Consider the following 20,545-nt stretch of genomic DNA (forward strand, 5'->3'; position numbering starts at 1 on the left):
TAGTAGGGCTGGGTTGGAGGCTTCGTGAGTCTAGGGGTTCTGTTGAGGTCTGGAGTAATGACAGTGTGACCAAAAAAATCCAGAGCAAGGCATCCAGAACCTGGAATCATGGCAGGCATAGAAGTGGATTCCTTAGCAAAAAGGTATAGTCCTAAAAAATCTGTAGTGATGTGTCAGACACAAAGTATATACAGTGAAACTTTCAATAAGGTCATCACTAGGTGGACCTCATATGCTGATAAAGTACAGAATGTTGATCATGTATGCAGTATGAACAGACGGAAAGCAAGTGTGTGTCTGGAAAGCTATTGGGAATGTTCGTTCTTTTGCATTGCCTGAGATTACATGGGAAATATATAGGGAGTTATCAATCTGTATACTGAATATGTGTCCACTAATCTCATCGATAAACATGTATGAAAAGAAAAATAATTCTCATGAACTCACCTCTTCATTAAAAAATGGAAAAAGATTTGCATGCCCCATATGAGTTCACTGTATTGGAAATTCCATCCAACAGTGAAAAGGATAGTGTGCTCCATAATTTACTTATTTTCTTACTTATTCTTAGTTTGGTAACTTAAATGTGCACAAGTAATAGTAGCTACAGTGTTTGGTCTGCTTCAAAATTCACATGAATACTGCGATAGAGATGCTTTTTTTCTATTTCCAGGAAAAACTACTGTATTATTTTCAGAAATTTTTAAATGAATGTATACCTTTCTAATTATCAGGGTTCATTTACAGTAAGTACATGAAATGGTATTCCTTTAGACTTCCTTAATGGCACCTTATGAAAATTATGCAGATGACATCATTTAGGGTTTATCCTATGCAACCCTTCAAATTGAATCCCATAATTTTAAAACAACAAAAATATATATTGAGTAATAGAACTTGAGCACTTTCAGGGACCAGGGAGACCCCCTTCTGTGAAATGATACAGAAATGAAAGTGCAGAGAGGTTAGGTGAAAAACCCAGGTGCAGATGCAAATATAAGGGTGGACCCCCACTGCTCCTAATTTGTAAGAATACTACTTATAAAAGACCTATCAAATCGGCATTAGGGAAAGCATTATGTTGCAAAGAGAACATTCCTCAACTATTTTTGATTCTTTTATATATGGGTTATTTAATATTTTGTGGCTTAATTTTGAAGCACACCTTAAAAAGCTTTTGGGGATTGTCTATTATTGATCTTGACCCAATACTGCAAAAGAAAAAACAAATTTCAGTACTTATTCCCATATTCATGTAATAGCTAATATATTCTTTCTTAAATACCTCTTATTTTCTCCTTCGTTTCAGTTCTGTTTCTTGCTACTGTCTTTTTAAATATGTTATTTATATATTCTTATTTTTCTTTTAGTTTGAAATATATTCACTAGTCTGTAAGCCAAAATTTATAATGCAAGGCTTTAACACATCAGAGCTCATATTACTAATAACTTTGCCTTGCTCTTGGGCAATATAGAGGATTTTATTGAGAACTGGTATTGACACAGTAATTCTACTGAAGAAGGAGTTACTGTTCCTGTTTTGTACAGATAATGAGTGATTCTTGATCCTTAGATACACGCCTCTCCTGAATTCTCATTCCTTCTATCATTGCAAACCTTTCAACTGGGATCACCTCCCTTGGATTTCAACACAGACTTTAGGGTTAGTTCATTAAGTTTTTAATTTTTGATATCATATAGTCTTACTTCAAGCTTTTTCTTGAAAAAAGACTAGAAATGTGTGCAGAAATACAGGTTGGCACTTATTGGCAACTTCATGATGCCCTACTATGTCTCTGATCTAGTATATGTTGAATGTCAGTGGAGGTAATTTGTGGTATTGTGCTGTTTAATAACAAAAGCCAGCTGAGTGCACAAGTAATAGTAGCTACAGTGTTTGGTCTGCTTCAAAATTCACATGAATAGTGTGATAGAGATGCTTTTTTTCTATTTCCAGGAAAAAGTATTTCTATTTCCAGGAATGAAAAAGTGTTTCATTCCTGTAATCCCAGCTACCCAAGAGACTGAGGCAGGAGGACTGCAACTTTGAGGCCAGACAAAGCAATGTAGTGAGGCCTGTCTCAAAAAAATAATAAAAAAGGATAGGGGTGTAGCTCAATGATAGTGTACCCCTGGGTTCAATCCTCAGTACTGGAAAAAAAAATAACAAAAATCAATTAGTATACATGTGTGCCTTTATTTAAGAGTTCACTCAGTATCTATGTGTAGTTCCCAAGTCAGGGAATTATTTTATTTAATATTTGCCAATAATCCTTGTAAAGAGGCATACCTGACAGACTTCCTCAGAATATGTGTGGAAGTATGTTAATGCTAATGAGAACAATAATAGTTTTTACTTATTGAGCAGTGTGTGAAGAGTATTTTTTATGTAAACTCCATGAATATTTCAGTTCTATTTCTTATATCTAGTAATGAGAGTGTTTGTTAAGGCTGAGTGCTGAATTCTAACTCAAAATTTTCATTTCCTTTTCCCTCACTCCCTTCCTTTCTTCCTTCTTTCCTTCCTCCCATCCTTTCTTCCTCCATCCTCCTCTTTGTTTTTCATGAAGATTGAACCCAGGGGTACTCTACCACAGAGCTACATTCCCAGCCACCCCCTAAAATTTTTTTTTGAGATAATATCTTGCTAACTTACTCAAGTTGGCCTTGAACTTGGGATCAACCTCCTTCAACTTCCTGAGAAGGTGGAATTACAGGTGTGTGTCATGATTCCTTGTGGGGAGTCATCCATGTTTAGCAGAATCAGGCTTGGCTGAATCATGGGATACAGAGGACTAACTCCCAGGAATTGGCAGTCATGAGAGATTGTTTCAGACTGCTCAGGAGTAAGTGGCCCTATATAGAAGGGGCTCACCTTCTGATATGCCAATTCCTTAAGCAAATGGCTTCCCAAATTCCACCCCATCCTGTTCCTCACAGAGGAAGCCTTTCCTGGTCTGGGCCCCTCTAGCTATGTGACTATAAATAAAGGTGAAGGTGGGGTCCTCCATCTTGTTGGAGGCCAGATCTGGTATGGCCCAATCTGTCACACCCCCTTCCTTTTAAAAAGAGTATTGGCTTTTGTGTATATTGAATAGACAATTTTATTAGTATTTAATTGACTGCTAGCACCATTGTCCTCTGACAGAAACTCTTCCCCTCATCCACACAAGACATGGAAGACTCCCCACAATTCCCATTTTGCTCTGTGTCCCCTCTGGATGCCACAGGAGAAAAGGTGAATCAGAAGAAAGGTCTGAGGAGTTCCAGGAGAGAAGGGGAAACTTGACTAAGTACCAGTGTGATGGGTTGACATATTTGGCTCCATGGAAATGTTATAGACCAGGCTATATAGGCAGTGACCAAACAGACTTCATTTTACCTCAAGACTCCATGTCATGTAGGAAGTGCTTCTCCTGTTGGAACACCCCACCTCTGAACCCATCAACAGTTGCTTAGCATGACATGTTTGGCAATGCAAAATGGCAAGTCTTGTATAATGAAAAATTGTTCTCTTTTTGATTCCTATTTTTCTTAGACAATGTACCATGTCAACAGTCATTCTCTAGATTTTAGTAACCATTCTTTAACTTGTACCCAAGTAAGTTCATTTTGATGCACTTCCCCTTTTGCCTGTGATCTCATGATGTTAGTTTGTAATGTTGAATCGTAGCAACAGACTTATGACTGATGTACTGACTTATGGTATAAAAAAACTCTGCAACCCCATGGTTAGTGCTGTTCTCCCAATAGCCATTTTTGGCATTGTGTGAGGCAGTCAGCTGACTAATAAAGACTCTCAGATTGGAATTCTCAGTGGTGATCAGTCTGTTTTTAAAATTGTGTCCCCCAACACCAGTGGGACCCTTGGCTTATATGATAAAAAAGAATTTCAGCACTCACCACTCAGAGGCATAGACATTTATTTAGGAAAGTAGATTCGTTCAAGGAAGAGTTCAGGCCATCTCAAGTGCAGTTTTACAGTTTCTGGCTTTTTTAAAGGAAACTTGGTGAGGTGTGGGTATGCAGGAATGATATCTGATTATCTTAAGATTATCCTTAGGCTGATGTTGTCTTCATTATCTGATCAGTGGATAGCACTGGAGAGTTCTCTAAATTATAGGTTTCTCAATATATCATCTCTCTCATTATTTTTTTGGGAATTAGTACAGTACACAAGTAGATTTACAGATTTCCCAGAAATTTGATAGTAACAGACCTGGGAAAGAGACTAGCTTAGGGAGTGACAGGCCTGGAAAAGCACATAGAATGTAAATACTTTTTCCTTGACCTTAATTTATTTCCCCTTTCTACCTATTTCCTATTCCTTCTATCCTACTCCACAATAGGTAGAAGCTGGACTGTGAAACTTTCCCTTGCTTTTCCTATTGACCAAGAATAAAGCATCCTTCACTGATCAATCAGTGCCTCATCTTGTTATTGGTTCTACAATTTCAAACAGAAAGAAGAACGAGGTTTCATGAAAAAAAATTAGTGACACATCTACTGAGGGTCTTGGAACCTATTTCCACTGTATAAGGGGAGACTTTTGTACTTATTATCAAATGCATTCCTGTTATCATTATTCCTAATTATCACTAATTGACCCAAAACCTTACGGTACAGTTCAGCAAATGCCCATCATGCATGAGGAAAGCTGCAGTCCTCAGTGTTCTTTAGTTACATGTGATGGTACCCACCTTTGGTGTTCCGTCCAGCGGAACTGGCGCGGAGAAAGGAGACACTACTACTCTTTAGTTTGACGAGATTTATTGCGTCCTCCCTGTTTCTCTGTCTCCTGCCTTCTCATTATCTTTCTTCTTCTTCTCTCTCCCTCTCTCCTCCCCCAGGCTCCTAGCTATCAGCCAATTATAGCAAAGTTTTCTCTCAGGAGAGCATGCATGGGAATGCCAGCATAATACTATATAAATCATGAGCTGTCCACACGCGGCAGGATATTAGATAGCCAATCCTTGAGCCTGGCATTAACACGTCATAAGTCTCCAAGGAACTAGTAACAGCAAACAGTCTTTTTGGGTACTCCCTCATTTTTGCAGCCAGTAGTGCCCATTGGCTTGCTGCCAGGCGCCATCTTGTCCAAGATGGCCCTCAATATTTGGCAAATTAAAGGCTGTGGATTTATTGGTGGAATATAGAAGTACTCATTGAAACAAGGGAAGTGCCGATGAACTGGGTGGCAAGGAAGACAGAATTCCAGGTCAATCCTGGACCTCAGTGTGGTGGGAACTAGAGCAGTAGAAATTAATTGTATTTTGTGGGCTGAAGTGAGGAAGAATGCCATATTTGCACAAAAGCATCCAGCTATGACATTGAAGTTGAGAACAAAGGACAAAAAAGCTGCTAACTGAAGATACTAGAGGAGTCTGTAGCAAATTTCCCTTGGGAGTAAATTTCAGAGAAAAAAAGGGATCTGGTTGGAAAATGAAGGAGGAAGCCATAAAATGTGGGAGATGAGAGACTCATCATTTTCCCAATGTGGGAAAAGTCATGGAGGCCATGGCAAACTTTCTGGCTGTTACAGAAAAGAAAGGTGAATTTAAATAAAGGACTGGCACAACTGGGTTTACTTGTTCAGATCTTCCTGACCAAAGACAGGAAAACTACTTGCAGTGGTGCAAGGGTGGGGGCAGGAAGACTAAGACAGCTGAACTGGTGAAAGGGACAGGGTAGGAGTTGGAACTCATAGTCCCGTCCCCAGAGTTTCTGAGTTAGTAGGTCCCAATGGGTTAAAAATACCTGCATTTCTATCCAGGTCCGAAGTCCTGGGAGAGCTGTCTGGGTACTACAATTTCCTTCTCTCTTTTAGTTTGTGTATTTTGAGAAGCGTGTGTCACTAAATTGTCCAGTGCCCTCCAATTCTTGGACTCAAGTGATTCTCCCGCCTCAGCCTCCCAAGGAGGCTAAAGGCCCTCCCCACTTTGCCCGTACAGGAACCACGACTTTGTAAACAACAAATTAAAGAAATGTTTACTAGTGCTATTCCCAAGAGCAAAGTGTTATTTTTTTCATAATCAATCTCTGTCCTCACTTCTCCGATATGTGAAGTAGCTTGTCCAGGGCAACACAGGTAGGAAGGCCAGGGAAAGTGTCTTCTGTGCCGCTCCATGGCTACGGAAATTTAAACACTTCTTTTAGGAAGCAAAACTCTACCCCTGTAGTTGGAGCTCGGAAACTTTTATTTCCTCATAAAATTTGTCACAGCAGTGCCGCCTGGCCGTTGCTAAGGGGAACGCAACAGATGCATGCCTGTGGACGCCTAAACCCCAGGAACTACTTTACTTCGAAACCCATCCCATTGTGCTTCCTCAAGCACCAAGCAAAGGGAGACGTGGGAAAGGGGCGTTTCCTGCAGGGACAGGGCTTCCGGCTCCGCAGAGGGAGACTATACTGTTTCTTCACCATCAGTCACGTTGACTGGAGTGTGTTGCAGGGACTGCTTTCCTGAACAGAGCAAATGTAGTCGGTATGGAGTGGGGGAGCCCGCCTCAGTGTCGTTTGGAAGACCTCATCTCACTTAACTGCGCCGTCGCTGAGAGGGAGGTTCCGATTGTGGGACGCAAGACGTCAACCTTCTTGTTTGTCTGGAACACGCATTCATAAGGGCTTGTACTTAAGGGTTCCACACCTCCTTCGCTCCGGCTCCCAGTGGCAGCGCCCTGGGCCTTGTATTTTGCACCGTCCAAAGTTATGTGCGATTGAGTTAGATCCTTGACGGCAAGAACTCTGCGAAAGTTTCCTGCCAGCTGTTTCCATAGGTAGGTGAAAAGAAGACAACTGGCTAATTCACATAAATAGGAAACAGCATCCAAGATGGAAATTGATCTTTTTGTAACTTATTTTTGGAAGCAATATAATTTTTGCTATACATCTCATGGTTTCAGCGTCCACAGTTACACACATATTGCAAGTTTTAAATTGGGCATTATTTGAGCAGTGTGATGAAATCTTGAGGCATCCACCTGGCAAGTTAGTAGCCAGTCCCTGGAGTATCAACTGTAAAAAGTGTGTGGCCCACACCCTTTTCTCCGCATGGAGAAGCTGGAAGGTAAGGGCTCCCTCCCATTTGCTAGTGATGTACCCCATCTGGTTTTTATGAGCATGGTTTTTAAGAGCATGTCTCAAATTTTCCGTTTTAGATTTCCTTTATAGATAGTGGCCTGCTGTTTAGGAGTCTCTCAAGTCCTTGTAGATTTCTTCTAGAGGGAATTTGATTCATATTTATTCAGTGTGTCTGAAGCTTTCTAATCAAGTCATATTGTTGATGTCTTTTCACTTAAGAAAGGTTTGATTTTTAAAACTGAGCCAAAAACAGCTTTTATTCATGTCATTTTAAAATATCTATCACTCTCACATTTCTTGCTTCCGATATACTTCTTCCTTTATTATTTTCTCTAAAGCCTGATAGTGATCATGTAGCTATGCCATCTTCACAGGTGTCTCCTAACAATTTCTTCTGATGAGTTTTTTTTTTTTTTTTAAATTTTTCCTTTTGTTTTTAAATCTCTTGTGGTCTTCTTCAAGTCCTCAACATTTTTCCATGGGTATATTTTGGCTAAAACAAACACAGTAAAAGACATATTCAAATTCATTTATTCATTCAGGTGCACCCTGAAAGCCCACCTACTTGGGTGCCTGTGTGAGGCAGAGGGTTGCACGTTCAAGGCAAGCCTCAGGATCTTAGTGAGAGACGAGTTAGAACGTGAGGTAAAATTAGAGTTAAACGAAAATTCCGGTTCTCTAACATGAGGTTGGTCCCCAACCCCAAGGGAGCATATAGATTGGGTCCCAGAAGTTGCATTTTTATGTCTGTAGCATGCATATGTGTGAAACATGGGACTCCAATTTGTGAATCAAAGAATTAGAAGAGCATTTAATGTTGGTACCTAGAGTCCCCACGAGGAAGGTGTATTCGTTTATAACAATGGAAGTCCAGTCTCCAAAAGCTGAGAGTTGGTCCTGCTAGAAGCAGTTGAGATTGTAGACTGCATCACCTGCTGCAGCCATCTGAGGCCTGACACCGTCCCATGTGGCGACGGAAACCTGAGCACGCCCCTGTAAAGGGAGCGCGACTGAGACACGGTTTCCTCCGTCTTTCTCCCCTACCTACCCTCGAGCCCTGATCCTGACGTTTGGGTGAATCCAAAGGTGCCCAGGGTCCCGCAGGCCTCAGGGTCGAACTGCATTACCCAGAAGTCTGCGCGGGGAGCACGCGACCGCGATGGGCCAACACCCGCCGGGGGAGGGCGTTTCCTGCCCCCGCGGCGTGTGGGCGGGACTTCCGGCGTCGCTCTGTGACGTAGCCGCGGGGCGTGTCGGTGCGCTGGGGCTGAGCGGGCTGGCGCTGCGGGCCGGGTCTCTTCGCAGCTCCGCGGCGGGGCGCGGCGGTGGGTGAGCGGGCTCGCCGCCGCCGTGCGAGGACCGGGACCCTGTTCCCATCTGTCCCGGGCAGGCTGAGGCGCGGCGGTTCCGCGGAGGCTGGGGCTTGGCGGGATCCGCCGCCTTCGCCCGCGTGTCGCCACCCGGTCCCGCCGGCGGCGGTGTCCACGCGATGGACGCGGCTCAGGTGAATAGAGCGCCGCGCGGGTCCTCGCTGACCCGGACGCCGGGGCCGGAGAGCGCTGGACGCTTCGGCCTCGTCTCCCGTGCCTCGAACGGGCCGTGGGATGAGAGGCAGGCGGTTTCCAGGCACGGGAGCCAGCGTGTGCAGCTGCTGGGTCAGGAGGGCAGGCTCGGGCGAGGAGAGAGAGCAGGGTCTCAGGGTTGGCCGAGAGTGACCGCTCGCTTCTGAGGCGGCGGGGCCGTAGAGGGTCCGTGTAGGCGCGGAGGCCGGTCTCAGCAGATCCCTCTGGCTGCAGAGTGGAGAGCTGGGGGGCCTGGGCGGGAAGCCCAGGACGGAGCGCATTGCAGCGCGTAGGTGAGTGTCGATGGTGGGGGACCAGTGTGGTGGCGGTGGCGAGAAGCCTGCGTGTTCTGCATGTGTTCTGAGGGGCCCATCGGCCATCCTGCGTACACTGTAGTCCAAGGGCCCTGATGGGTGTCATTACTAGCTCAAGATCCTGAATCCAGACCGCGTATTCTAAGGAGAAGGTCGCTCTCCGGGTGGTCAGTGCGAACGAATGGAAAGGCGTATTGGACCTAGCAAGTGGCATGTGCAAACGCTTGGACAGAAGATTGGATTGGGAGTGCTGGAGGAACCACAGCTCTAGTGTGTCTGTTGGGAACAGAGCCTGCGCAGGGGTAAGACAAGAATATTAGCTCGCCAAACCGGGCTTCTCTTCTGAGTGTGGGAAAGCCAGGGGAGATTTGGAGCAGAGGAGAGAGATGATGTGACTCAAATTTTCACAGGCTCCTGCCTTTCAGGTTGAGAACTGACTGTGCACGAGGGAGGAGTCTACTGGAATATTATTGATAGCATCTGACTGAGAGTTATGGATGAAAGAAGTTGGCGAATTTGTTTTTTTTTGTTTTTTGTTTTTTTTTACAGTAGTGTGACAGGTCTTTTTTGATGTAAAGGGTGAAGGAGAGAAAGTTAATTGTGAATGACTCCAAGGTTTCTTTTGTTGTTTTTTATTTGGTAGAGTGTTGAATGTGGTCTCACCTATATGGAGAAGTTCTTGGAGTGTTTTTTGTGTTTATATTAGATATTTGGCCATGTCCATTTAAGGAGTCCTAGAGACTCCCCAGTGGAGTTAACAAACTGGATATCCAGGTTTTTGGTTCTGGGGAGGGTTTCTATTGAAGAAATTCCAAAGACAGTAACCAATATGTGTAGCTATGGGAATATCTTCCAGTCATGGTAGCAAGTCATAGTAAACAAGTAAGAAAGATGAAACTGAGGGTGAAGGATGGAGAGCTGAGTCTGCTTAGCTGCCCAGGTGGCAGTGGTACATGTTTTTGTTGACTTGGGAGGAATGCCATGGAGATGGTATGGGCCAGGAGTTGTGGTGCTTGGGTGTCCCAGAGTCAGCCAGGTTGGTTCTGAGGCTGATGTGCATGTTGGAAGGAATGTCGATTAACAGCCTTACAGCTCTCCTATTGGTGGCTCCTGGGAGAAGGCTGAGTGGAGTTTAGGTCGTATCCAGCAACCATGGTATGGACAAAACAATATTGGTCGTCAGTTGAGTGGGGCACTCCATGCCAGACTCATAGTTTAGGCAGCATCTTCACACTTGCCTGGTTATGGCCAGGGCTGGACACAATGATGAAAAAGATATGAGGAGGAGCAGGCACTAGGGGCGCCAAGGCCTGGTATCTCCTGAATTGGGAGACTGGCCAGGAGAGGGACCAAGTGCTGCCTATTATGTGAGTGGATAAACTGGGGGACTGGGGAGAGATGTTGCCTGAGGGCTCAACTGTCCCCATCATGCTAGGGCTGTGTGACCTTCGAGGATGTGTTTGTATACTTCTCCTGGGAGGAGTGGGAACTCCTTGAAGAGGCTCAGAAATTCCTGTATCGTGATGTGATGTTGGAAAACTTTGCACTGGTGGCCACACTTGGTAAGTCCCTGTTTTAGTTATCTATTGCTACATGGCAAATCACTCTAAAATTTAAAGACTTACCACAATGAGAACTATTATCTCTTAGTTTCAGTGCCTTAGATATCTTGGTCACTGCACATGTGGGTGTTTTTGGCTCAGAGTCTCTTAATGAGGTTTCAGTGAAGTCAGCCAGACTGAGGTGTCATCTGAAGGCCTACTTGGGAAGAGTCTACTTACACTCTCCCTTTTTTTTGGGAGGGGGTACGGAGGATTGAACATAGGGCCTTATGCATGCAAGGCAGGCACTGTACCATTGAACTAAACCCCTAGCCCAACTTTGTCCCTTCTTGAACTGAGAGCATGAGTTCCTTGCTGTCTGTTGGCCCAAGACCTCTCAGTGTACCTCATATCATGGAGGCTGACTTCTGATTGAGCAAGTGAGCAAGAGGTAGTGCCTAGGATGGAAACCCAGTATTGTAACTTCATCTTAAAAGTAACATTCTATTTATTTTTCCATATTCTCTTTTATAAATAAGTTAGTCAGTGCTGCTTATAATAAAGGAAAGAGGCTTACATGGGGGTCAGAGTACCAGTAAGTAGGAATCACTTTGGCCAGCTTTGAGGAGTCCATCCATAGACAGTTATACTTATCTTGGTGTCCTTGAATTGATTCTTTGCCAGGTATAGCTTTTGTGCACTGTCACATCAGTGAGTCTTCCACACACCCCTACCACATTTTTATTTTATTTTATTTTATTTTATCTTATATTAGATTATTTTATTTTTTATTTTTGCATTAGCAGTGATCAAACCCAAGGCCTTTTGCCTGTACTAGGGAAGTGTTCTTCCAGTGAGCTATACTCCTAGCCCACCCTCCTTTCTTGAGTTACCAGAGTGGATGCTGTGGATTTCCTCAACAGTCCCCACACCACTTTATGCAGCCTTGAAGAGAGGTCTGGGGTTTCAGGGGTGTTGTAGTCTTCAAAGAATTTGACACACCTTGAACACTCACTGTCCTATTGCCACTCACTGTCCCTGTTGCCCTCCACTCTCTACCTGTGTTTCACAGGTTTTGTTTCATCCTCTAGCTATCATTTTCTGAGGCATGAATATGTGTAGGGATTTAGCTTCACCTAGCTGCAGCCATTTTGAGTCTTAACCATATTGACTGCCACTGCACAGCCCTGCTGTATTTGTGCACATAGTTTCCTTTCCCAGCACACTATAAATGAACAAAACCATTAGAGTGGTATGTGGCTTTATGACCTGACCCTGGCATTGTCAGCACCAGGAATTTGACTCTTGTCTTTTTAGCTGGAGATAAATTAGTATACATTTATCTTAAATGAAGTCATTTCTGTCCTGATCTCTATATAAGCCCTCTTCCTCTATTTAAGTTGCAGATATCTCTTGCTACTGTCCTTGGCTACACTGCTGTAATTAAGTCCCCCATAAATTGCCCTTTGTCCATTTCTGGATTCATTTACCTTTTTTTTTTTTTTTTTTCCTTGGTTTCACAGCACTTTGCATATTGTTCTCATATGCTGGGATTGGATTTTCCCAGAGCTGTTTGCATGCCAGCCTGGAGACCAAGAAAATGGGGAAGAGGAAAGAAGCTCTTGGGGGGGAATCTCATATTGGCCATGTATCCATATGTGGTAGGGGTGACCCATTGTTAGATGTTTATGGGCCACTGTTTGTACACAGGAATGACCCAGAAATGCTGCTGGGTGTGGCAGTTATTTGTTGAATGCTATTTACCCTGCCTCAGTAGGGGAAGATTGTATTTATGCTGTAGCACATTGGCCATTGCTGTGGGCTTTTCAATTGACCACTGATGTCCAGCTGACTGTGAAAGGGAGAGCAAAGAAATTGCAAGATCTGCAGCTTGAAAGAGATATGCATCTACCTCTTTTTTAGCCTATTACTTGACTGAGAAAGTGGAAGACCAGATTACCAATCTAAAAACCCCAGCCTGATGATTTCTGCAGCTTGGGGCAGATTACTGAGAGCAAAATCATGTGTGAGCTGTTGTCTCAGGCCCAGAATGGGATGCAAGAAATTGGAATCCCTGAGAGGAAGGGAGTGGGGAAGGATCTGAGTGATAGGGAATATGGACCCCCTTGCTGCCTGTGAGTCCTGCTTTTCTGCTCAACTGTTAATGCAATGAAATGTAGAGGATAGCATATTCAGTTGCAAGAGGGGGCTCCTCCAGTTCAAGGAACTGTGGCTGTTTGGGAATAGGCTGACAGCAGAATTGCCAGATATTGCAAAAACTTTTTTAAACAACTGCCCTATGAGTATCTCACTGCCTGGGTGATGAGATTCTGGGATATGGGAGGAGATGATATTTCTCTGGTGAGATTGAAACTGAGAAAGGAATCAATATTGTCACTCATTGGTCCCTTTGGCAGCACCTGCATAATGCCTGCCAAATCCACAGAGTAATTCCCACATAGATGATATTATCTTGGGCACGAGAAGAGGCATGGTCCAGTGAGACAGACTTTTGAGGACAGATATCCCGTGGAAAAACAAAGGAAGCCAAGGGTATTCTGCAGAAATTGGGCATGCAACAAGCAACTTATGCCTGTGTTTCAAGGAGCCAGTAAAGCCAAATTTTATAGCTGGAATGAAAAGCAAACTGTTAGAAAATTGTTCTTCAGAATGGCATAGCCTTGTTTTCTCCCTGCTTAGCTGGATTGTTGACAAGATGTATATTATGCGGGCAAGGCTGTTTCTGACCTGGGAGAGAGAGAATTTAGTCAGGACAGGGTGTACCTTGTCACAAAATCTGATAAAAGGGACAAACAAAATGGCAGGGGAAAGTTTTAGGGGGCCTGTTAAAATAACTAGAAAAAAATGGAACAACTGCATGCTCCTCTGTGCATGAGGGGATGAGCTGTCAATTCCAACAAGATTTAGGGCCCCAAACCATCTGAAGTTCCCAGGTATGGGTCTGGTGATCTGGGTAATATTTGTTTGATTATAGGCACAGTGTGAGATAAAGTGCATACCTTCCCAATCCTTATATGGTAAAGGATGTACAAGCTTCTGTGGGGCTTCTGGGTTTTTGGTGGGCTTTCACTTTTTATCTGGCTCAAGCGTATTCCCACTGCATTGATTGATTAAGAAAGGAACTATGAGGAGCTAGAATATTTCCCAGCTGGGAGCATTTGAAAAAGCAGAGGCTTTGATAACCCCAGGTGCAGGTGCTGGGCACCTTCTACTAGCTGTGCCAATGCAGTTAGATGTCACCTATACAGCATATGGCATGAATTGGGTTCTCTAGAAAAAATATCAAGGATGAAAGCTAGTTACCTGTAAAATAGCCTTCCAATCCAAAATGGTCACTCCAGTACCCATATTTCAAAGTGCAAGTGGAGGCGGCCTCATACCTGAAAACAGCGAGCCCAAGTGTCTGGACTGCCACTGTGGTATAACCCACCCCTGATACCATCTGATCTGAGAGGGTATAGATTAGAACAGCCTTTGGGCAGAGCTACTGGCTAATGATGACTCATAAGCCACCCCTAGTAGGTTGTACCAAAAACTGGGCAGTGTGCCCACACCTAAGTTTTGGATGGCATAATGGCAATGAAACACAGGCCTAAACTTTGAAAACCTCTCTGAGGAACCTCAATGTGGCAACAAATGTTTGCTTTGGCTGGCTGCACGAACCTAGAGCACAGTTAACTATGTCAGGTACCCACTCAAGACTTCTGCATCTGTAAGTATGGGGGCAGATGCTGTGGCTAAAGTGCAGGCCTTGGGCCTAACTCAGGCAGTAGTTTTGGCCCTGTAGATACATAAAGGGTGGATAGAAAAATGCTAAAATAGGGTGGAACATAGCTGCGGATTCAGGTTTGCCCCTAAAATATAGGGACTTGGTGGTGGCTACACCCTTTACGAGCACCTGGGGATTCTGCGTTCATCCTCAGCACTATCCATGTCCACACAGTACATCCAGATACTATGCAGGTGTTAACAAACATCACTTCTGCTTTGCATCCTGCAAGCATTTAATCCAGGTCAGGGGAACAATTCTGTGGAGACCTGTTCCCCCAAGGTGGGCTGACTATCACTTGCCACAGTTCGAGAAGTCCAGTGCCTGACTAATGTTTCCTTTTGATCCCGTTAGACTCTGGAACTTTGGTCATATGTCCTAAGTGGGCTAAAGGGAATATTGGGGTACTGCAATAGCCTCCAGGTCTGGCATGACACCTTCCCATTTTCTTAGGAATCACTCATGGACCCCATCTTGTTGATCAGCGTATGTGCTGTGTTCCAAAACAATAGCCCTCACGCTGCTGCTGATGCCGTGTTGTGTGACAGTTGATGCATGAGTGTCTTTTTGGATGGTGATGGTGTAGATTTACTTTTACAAGTTTCATCTAAGCACTTTTTTTTGCCCATAGTTTCAGTATTTGTTTTTTTCCTCTTTACCTTGGAAACAGTGCTATAATCAAGTCCAAATTTATGTCTTCTCTGAGCCTGTCCCTTCTGTAGGTGATGTGACATGTTACCTTCTGTATGTGACATACATTACAGAAGAGAGAAGCGTGTGAGATTATATAACTCAGTTCTGATGGGTTAAAAGGGATTCAGCTCAACCTGACTGAAACCATCTTGAATCATAACTGTCATGATCACCTGAGTAACCAAAATCTGATTTTCCCGTGTGGTTTTCTAGCATGCTATAAACAAAACCATTAGAGTGGTATGTGGAGCTCTCTGACTGGAACCTGATGCTGTTACAGCAAGAATGTGACTGATGTTCTTGATATTAGCTTCAGATAAACCAGGTACATTGTGGGTGGATGGAGTCACTTCTACCTAACAAGTATATTATCTCGACCCATAGCCCACAGATTAACTGGTCTGGACTGACACCTTTGACCATGCTTCTGTCACCAATAAATTGCACTCCCCGCAATTCTGATCTGCCTCGCACTTCAGAATCATAGCACCTGTGGCCAGTTCTCCTGCACTGGGACTAGTTTTTTTCCTGGAATTCTGTTCCCATAATATGAGGTACTAAGTGGTCACAGAACTGTTCTGGCAAATTCTCCTTGTGTTTCAGGGTTGGTTTGTCTCATATTTTGTTTAGTTTCCTATAGGGTGGGCTGACCTGAGCTGGTCACTTTCTCTTTGTTTCCTGAAAATTTTCCTCTTCCAGATCCCATGTAATGCCCAGTTGCATAGGGGCAGAAAGCCCTGGGTGTCTGATTGGGCCAACATTGCTTTAGTTATAGTAAGAGAGAATTGGTAAAGACCTGGCTCTCCCTAAAAGGGAGCTGGGGAAGAGTCATATTAGGGTTAGATTCATATCCACCTTGAATTACGTTCTGGTCCCTGTTGAGCCTATTGTGTTGCCAAGTCTCATTCCTGCTCTTCTTTATCCTTGGCACTTTGTTCACATGCCATTTCTTTTCTGTTAACCGTCTTTTGACTATTTCTTCTCCTTTGTGGCCTCCATGTGTCACTCACTCTCCTTTGCTCCCTCTGAAATGTTCTATGACACTGGTCTGTCTTAACATGTGTTAAGTTGTGCACATTAAATAGTCCTTGAGAACCATTAGTATTGGAGTCAGATTTTCCTTGTCCCAGACACACCCCTCTATGCAGAGCTTATTTGACAGTAGCACCCAGGGCCCTGCTGAAATCTTTTGCAGAGGCGTGAATTAGATGCCTTCCACTGACTCCCTATCTTATATGCCATCATTAGGTCTTTGCCAATCATTAAGGCTCCTCTAGTCTGTGACCTGTGAAGTCAAGTGGCCCTTCCTCACCCTGATCCTGGCTCCCTGGTTCCTCCTATAAGCCAGTTGACTGTTTATTCTAATGACACTACTGCTTGCTACCCAAGTCAACATTGTCTTCACGAACATTTCTTTATTTTCAGGTTGTTGGTGTGATGCAGATAATGAGAAGGCACTTTCTGAGCAGAGCACTTCAGCAGAAAGACAATTGGAGATAAGACCTCCTGAGTCAGGTCTCTTCATCCAGAATGCCTATTCATGTGAGATGTGTGGCCCACTCTTGAAAGACATTTTACACCTGGATGAACACCAGGGATCATGCCCTGTGGAGAAACTGCATACGTATGGGCCACATGGGAGAGAATTCTTCTTTAGTGCCAAAGTTTACCAGCACAAGAAGCCTCAGTTTAAAGAGAATCCCTTCAGAGGGGATGATAGAGGGACCTCGTTTATGAAGACCTTGACAGTCTGCACATCAGGGACATCATTTTCATGCAGGGATGAAGGGATAAGCTTGCCAGACAGCTTTGACTTCTTCCAGCACCAGCCCAAGCACAGTGGATTGTGTCCCTACAAAAGGCCTGAGTGCGTAAAGCCTCTGTCTCAGAGCTCCAGTCTCAGGAAACACCAAGGAGACCATGATGGACAGATGGTTTACAGTTGGGGAGATAATCAAAAAACCTTCCTGAACACCTTCACTTTTTTTAACAAACAGATAACTCATACTGAGGTGAGATCTTTGAGATGCGTACCATGTGCAAATGTATTCAAGGAGAAATCAATTCTTTTTAATCACAGAAAAATTCACAATGGAGAAACATCTCATGTGTGTAAAGAGTGTGGAAAGGACTTCGTTCACTTGTCTCACCTAAAAATGCACCAGAAATTTCACAGTGGAAAGCAGCATTACACATGCAGTGAATGTGGGAAAACCTTTAGCCGTAAAGACACACTTGTTCAGCACCAGAGAGTCCACACTGGAGAAAGACCTTTTAAGTGCAGCGAATGTGGGAAAGCCTTCAGTCGTAAGGACACACTTGTTCAGCACCAGAGATTTCATACTGGAGAAAGACCTTATGAGTGTAGTGAATGTGGAAAATTCTTTAGTCAAAGCTCTCACCTTATTGAGCACTGGAGAATTCATACTGGGGCAAGGCCATATGAGTGTACTGAATGTGGGAAATTCTTTAGTCATAAATCCAGCCTCATTAAACATCAGAGAGTCCACACAGGAGCAAGGTCTTATGTGTGCAGCAAATGTGGGAAAGCCTTCAGCTGCAAAGATACACTTATTCAGCACCAGATAATTCACACTGGAGCAAGGCCTTATGAGTGTAGTCAATGTGGGAAGGCCTTCAGCCGTAAAGACACACTTGTGAAGCATCAGAAAATCCACACTGGTGAAAGACCTTATGAGTGTGGAGAATGTGGGAAATTCTTTAGACATAGCTCCAATCTCATTGTACACCAGAGGGTGCACACTGGAGCAAAGCCTTATGAGTGCAGTGAATGTGGGAAATGCTTTAGCCACAATTCCAGCCTCATTCTACACCAAAGAGTTCATACTGGAGCAAGGCCTTACGTGTGCAGTGAATGTGGGAAGGCCTACATTAGTAGCTCTCACCTTGTTCAACACAAGAAAGTTCACACTGGAGCAAGACCTTATGAGTGCAGTGAATGTGGGAAATTTTTTAGCCGCAACTCTAGCCTTATTCTCCACCAGAGAGTTCACACTGGAGAAAAGCCTTATGTCTGCAATGAATGTGGGAAAGCCTATAGCAGAAGCTCCCATCTTGTAAGGCACCAGAAAGTTCATGTTGGGGAAAGGCCTTGTGTTCAACAGTTTTGGTGACTGTTTAGCTGTATTAAATTTGTTTAGTGGCAAAAATGTCACACTAGGAAAAGATCTTATGAATACAGAAAATTTGCTATTTCCTTTTTCAAGTAATTGTGCTCACATCAGAGAAAATCTCTGTGTACTTTTTGTGAGAGAACCATCAGCCTACATGTGAACCTTGTACATTCTTACAGCTACTTTGGGGAGATTTCCAGTAAGCACAGATATGTGTGATGTTTTCCTGAGGTGTATTGGAGCTTCTTAACTATTCATGAGTCCAGGTTAACATCACTGCCAGCACCTGTGGCAGAAGCCATCTTATTACTACCAAGCCTGTGGGTCAATCCCACCATTCTGTTGAAGGAAGGCAGTCTCTTCTTGTTCTACTATTTGAGTGTTCTAGGCCATTGAGGGTCCTCATTTCTCCTCTCATCATTAAGATCTGAACTAGGGTCTGCTGAGGATTTTGAGAAAAATTTTCCCTTGATCCACAATGTTGGCTGTGAACACAATAGCCATGACGTATTTTTCCTAGTGCTAAGTCACAAAATCTTGCAACTACCTGTTCCATTCTGCTGTTTATACAATTATAAAGGCACTTTATGTCATTATTTACATTTTGCTATGTTTACTTTGTAGAGTGAATTGTGAAAAAAAAGTATTGGTTTCTGCCAACATAAAGGGAGAAACACTTTTTGTGGGTACAACCTATATTTGCCTCAGAGGGGACCACAGGAGTGCAGACAACAGTTCTAGGTCTAATTTACTTAATGTGTCCTATTGCCATTGGCCTAGGAAAGACTGAAAAGTTCTGTGTGCCTGGTTCTTGCTCTGAATACAAGGATTTTTTGTGATCCCAGTGTTCATTCTTAGGAAGGCATAATTGGTATGAACATGTCACATGCTCGTAACAGTAACCTGAGTAGGGTTCCCTTAATGTCACATCCCCCAGCACTGTTGGGGGATTGCCATCTCCTGGACCTGTGCAGGGGCCACTCTCTGATATCCAGCAAATCATAGGCAAGTGCCCTTGACTGTTAAGATCTACAGGGCAAGGCAGGAATAATAATTGGTACATAAACACTGAAATATTGGGGTGAGTGTGACTGGCAATCTAAAGATTTGTACATTCTGACAGGTTGCCCACAAATACCCAAGAGTATGGCTGTGTGGAATGAGGATTATGGAAATTCTGAGTCTTTAGATATTGGTATTTCCTGTGGCCAAGTCTACCATCAGAGTAAATAAAGGTTTGTGTATTTCTGTACACCACCCCTCCAGTTATTGACTTTATAGCTATCACTGCACAGATGGGGATCACAGAACTGATAGGAGGGATAGGGTTTCTCTAATCCCACCGGCACTCTAAGTGACTGACATGGGCACAAACATTGTTCTCAGTTTTTTGCTAACATTGAGTCAGGCATTATTCTCCTAAATTGGAAAATGAGTATGAACAGCCAAAATAATTAGCAGATTCAACTTTCCATGAAGAATGGTTGCTAGAGGTTTCTATGAGGGAATGTATTGTTCTTAATAACTCTACCAAGGTATGATTAACAAGCAATACACTGCAAAAATGTAAAGTATAAAGTGTGTGCTGTTACAGCATGCATCAACTGAAACAATCATGATCCAGTTACCAAATGTATCACATACACAAATACTTTTGTCTCTGTAATCCTATTTTTCCCAATTCTTCCATATTTAAAACAGCAAGCATTTTGTAGGATTTCATAAATGGTAATTTATTTTGAGAGTGGGGGCTTGGTTTTTTTCACTAACTATAACTATTTTGAGATCCATCTTGTTGCATGCATCAGGAATTTGTATTGCTAAGTAGCATTACAGTACATGCCACATTTTCAAAATCCATTGTGTTGTTAATGAATGTTTGGGTTGTTCCCAGTTTGGAGCTGTTACAAATAAAGCTGCTATGTAGATATGTGTTCAAGTTATGAGATAATACTCCATCGTATGGGTGGGCCAGTTTATCCATTCAGCTTTTGAAAGAAATATTTGTTGCTTTCAAGAGTTGACAATTATGAGTAAATCTGCTACAAAATTGCGTATATAACTTATGTGTGAATGTAAGTTTTCAACTCATTTAGGTACATGCCAAGGAGCACAATTTGTTGGATTACATATTAAGAGCATATTTAGTTTCTAAACTGCCAACTTGAATTTTAGCCATTCAGAAAGGTGTGTAGTGTTATTGCTTAGTTTGTAATCTCCTAATGACAAGTCAAGGACATATTTTCATATTCTTTTTTAATCGTGTCTTTGGTGAAGAAGTTTTTAGTCAAGTCCAACTTACCCAGTTTTTTCATGGGTTTTTATTTCTGTTTGCATTAGTCAGCTTTGTGTCATAACAAAATGCCTGACATGGTACTATGAAATATAGAGAGGTCTGGAGGTTCAAGCTTAAGATTGGACATTCCTGTTG

General features: G+C 43.2%; 1 protein-coding gene across 5 annotated transcripts; it reads left to right on the plus strand.

The window, feature by feature from the left end:
• The first annotated feature begins 8,329 nt into the window (after positions 1-8,329).
• Positions 8,330-20,168, plus strand: ZNF304 (zinc finger protein 304). Of its 5 annotated transcripts, none has more exons than XM_079117520.1 (3): positions 8,330-8,584; positions 10,392-10,518; positions 16,406-20,168. In XM_079117520.1, exons 1-3 carry the CDS (start codon positions 8,570-8,572, stop codon positions 18,112-18,114), a joined length of 1,851 nt encoding a protein of 616 aa, XP_078973646.1. In that variant the 5' UTR covers positions 8,330-8,569; the 3' UTR covers positions 18,115-20,168. The 5 variants fall into 5 exon arrangements, with proteins under 5 accessions (XP_078973646.1, XP_078973649.1, XP_078973650.1 ...); XM_079117523.1 differs by lacking the exon at positions 10,392-10,518 and adding an exon at positions 15,194-15,305; XM_079117521.1 differs by lacking the exon at positions 8,330-8,584 and adding an exon at positions 8,917-8,935.
• The last annotated feature ends 377 nt before the right edge of the window (positions 20,169-20,545 follow it).

The sequence above is a fragment of the Sciurus vulgaris genome (genome assembly GCF_902686455.1).
Source record: "Sciurus vulgaris genome assembly, chromosome: 17".
Taxonomy (NCBI): Eukaryota; Metazoa; Chordata; class Mammalia; order Rodentia; family Sciuridae; genus Sciurus; species Sciurus vulgaris.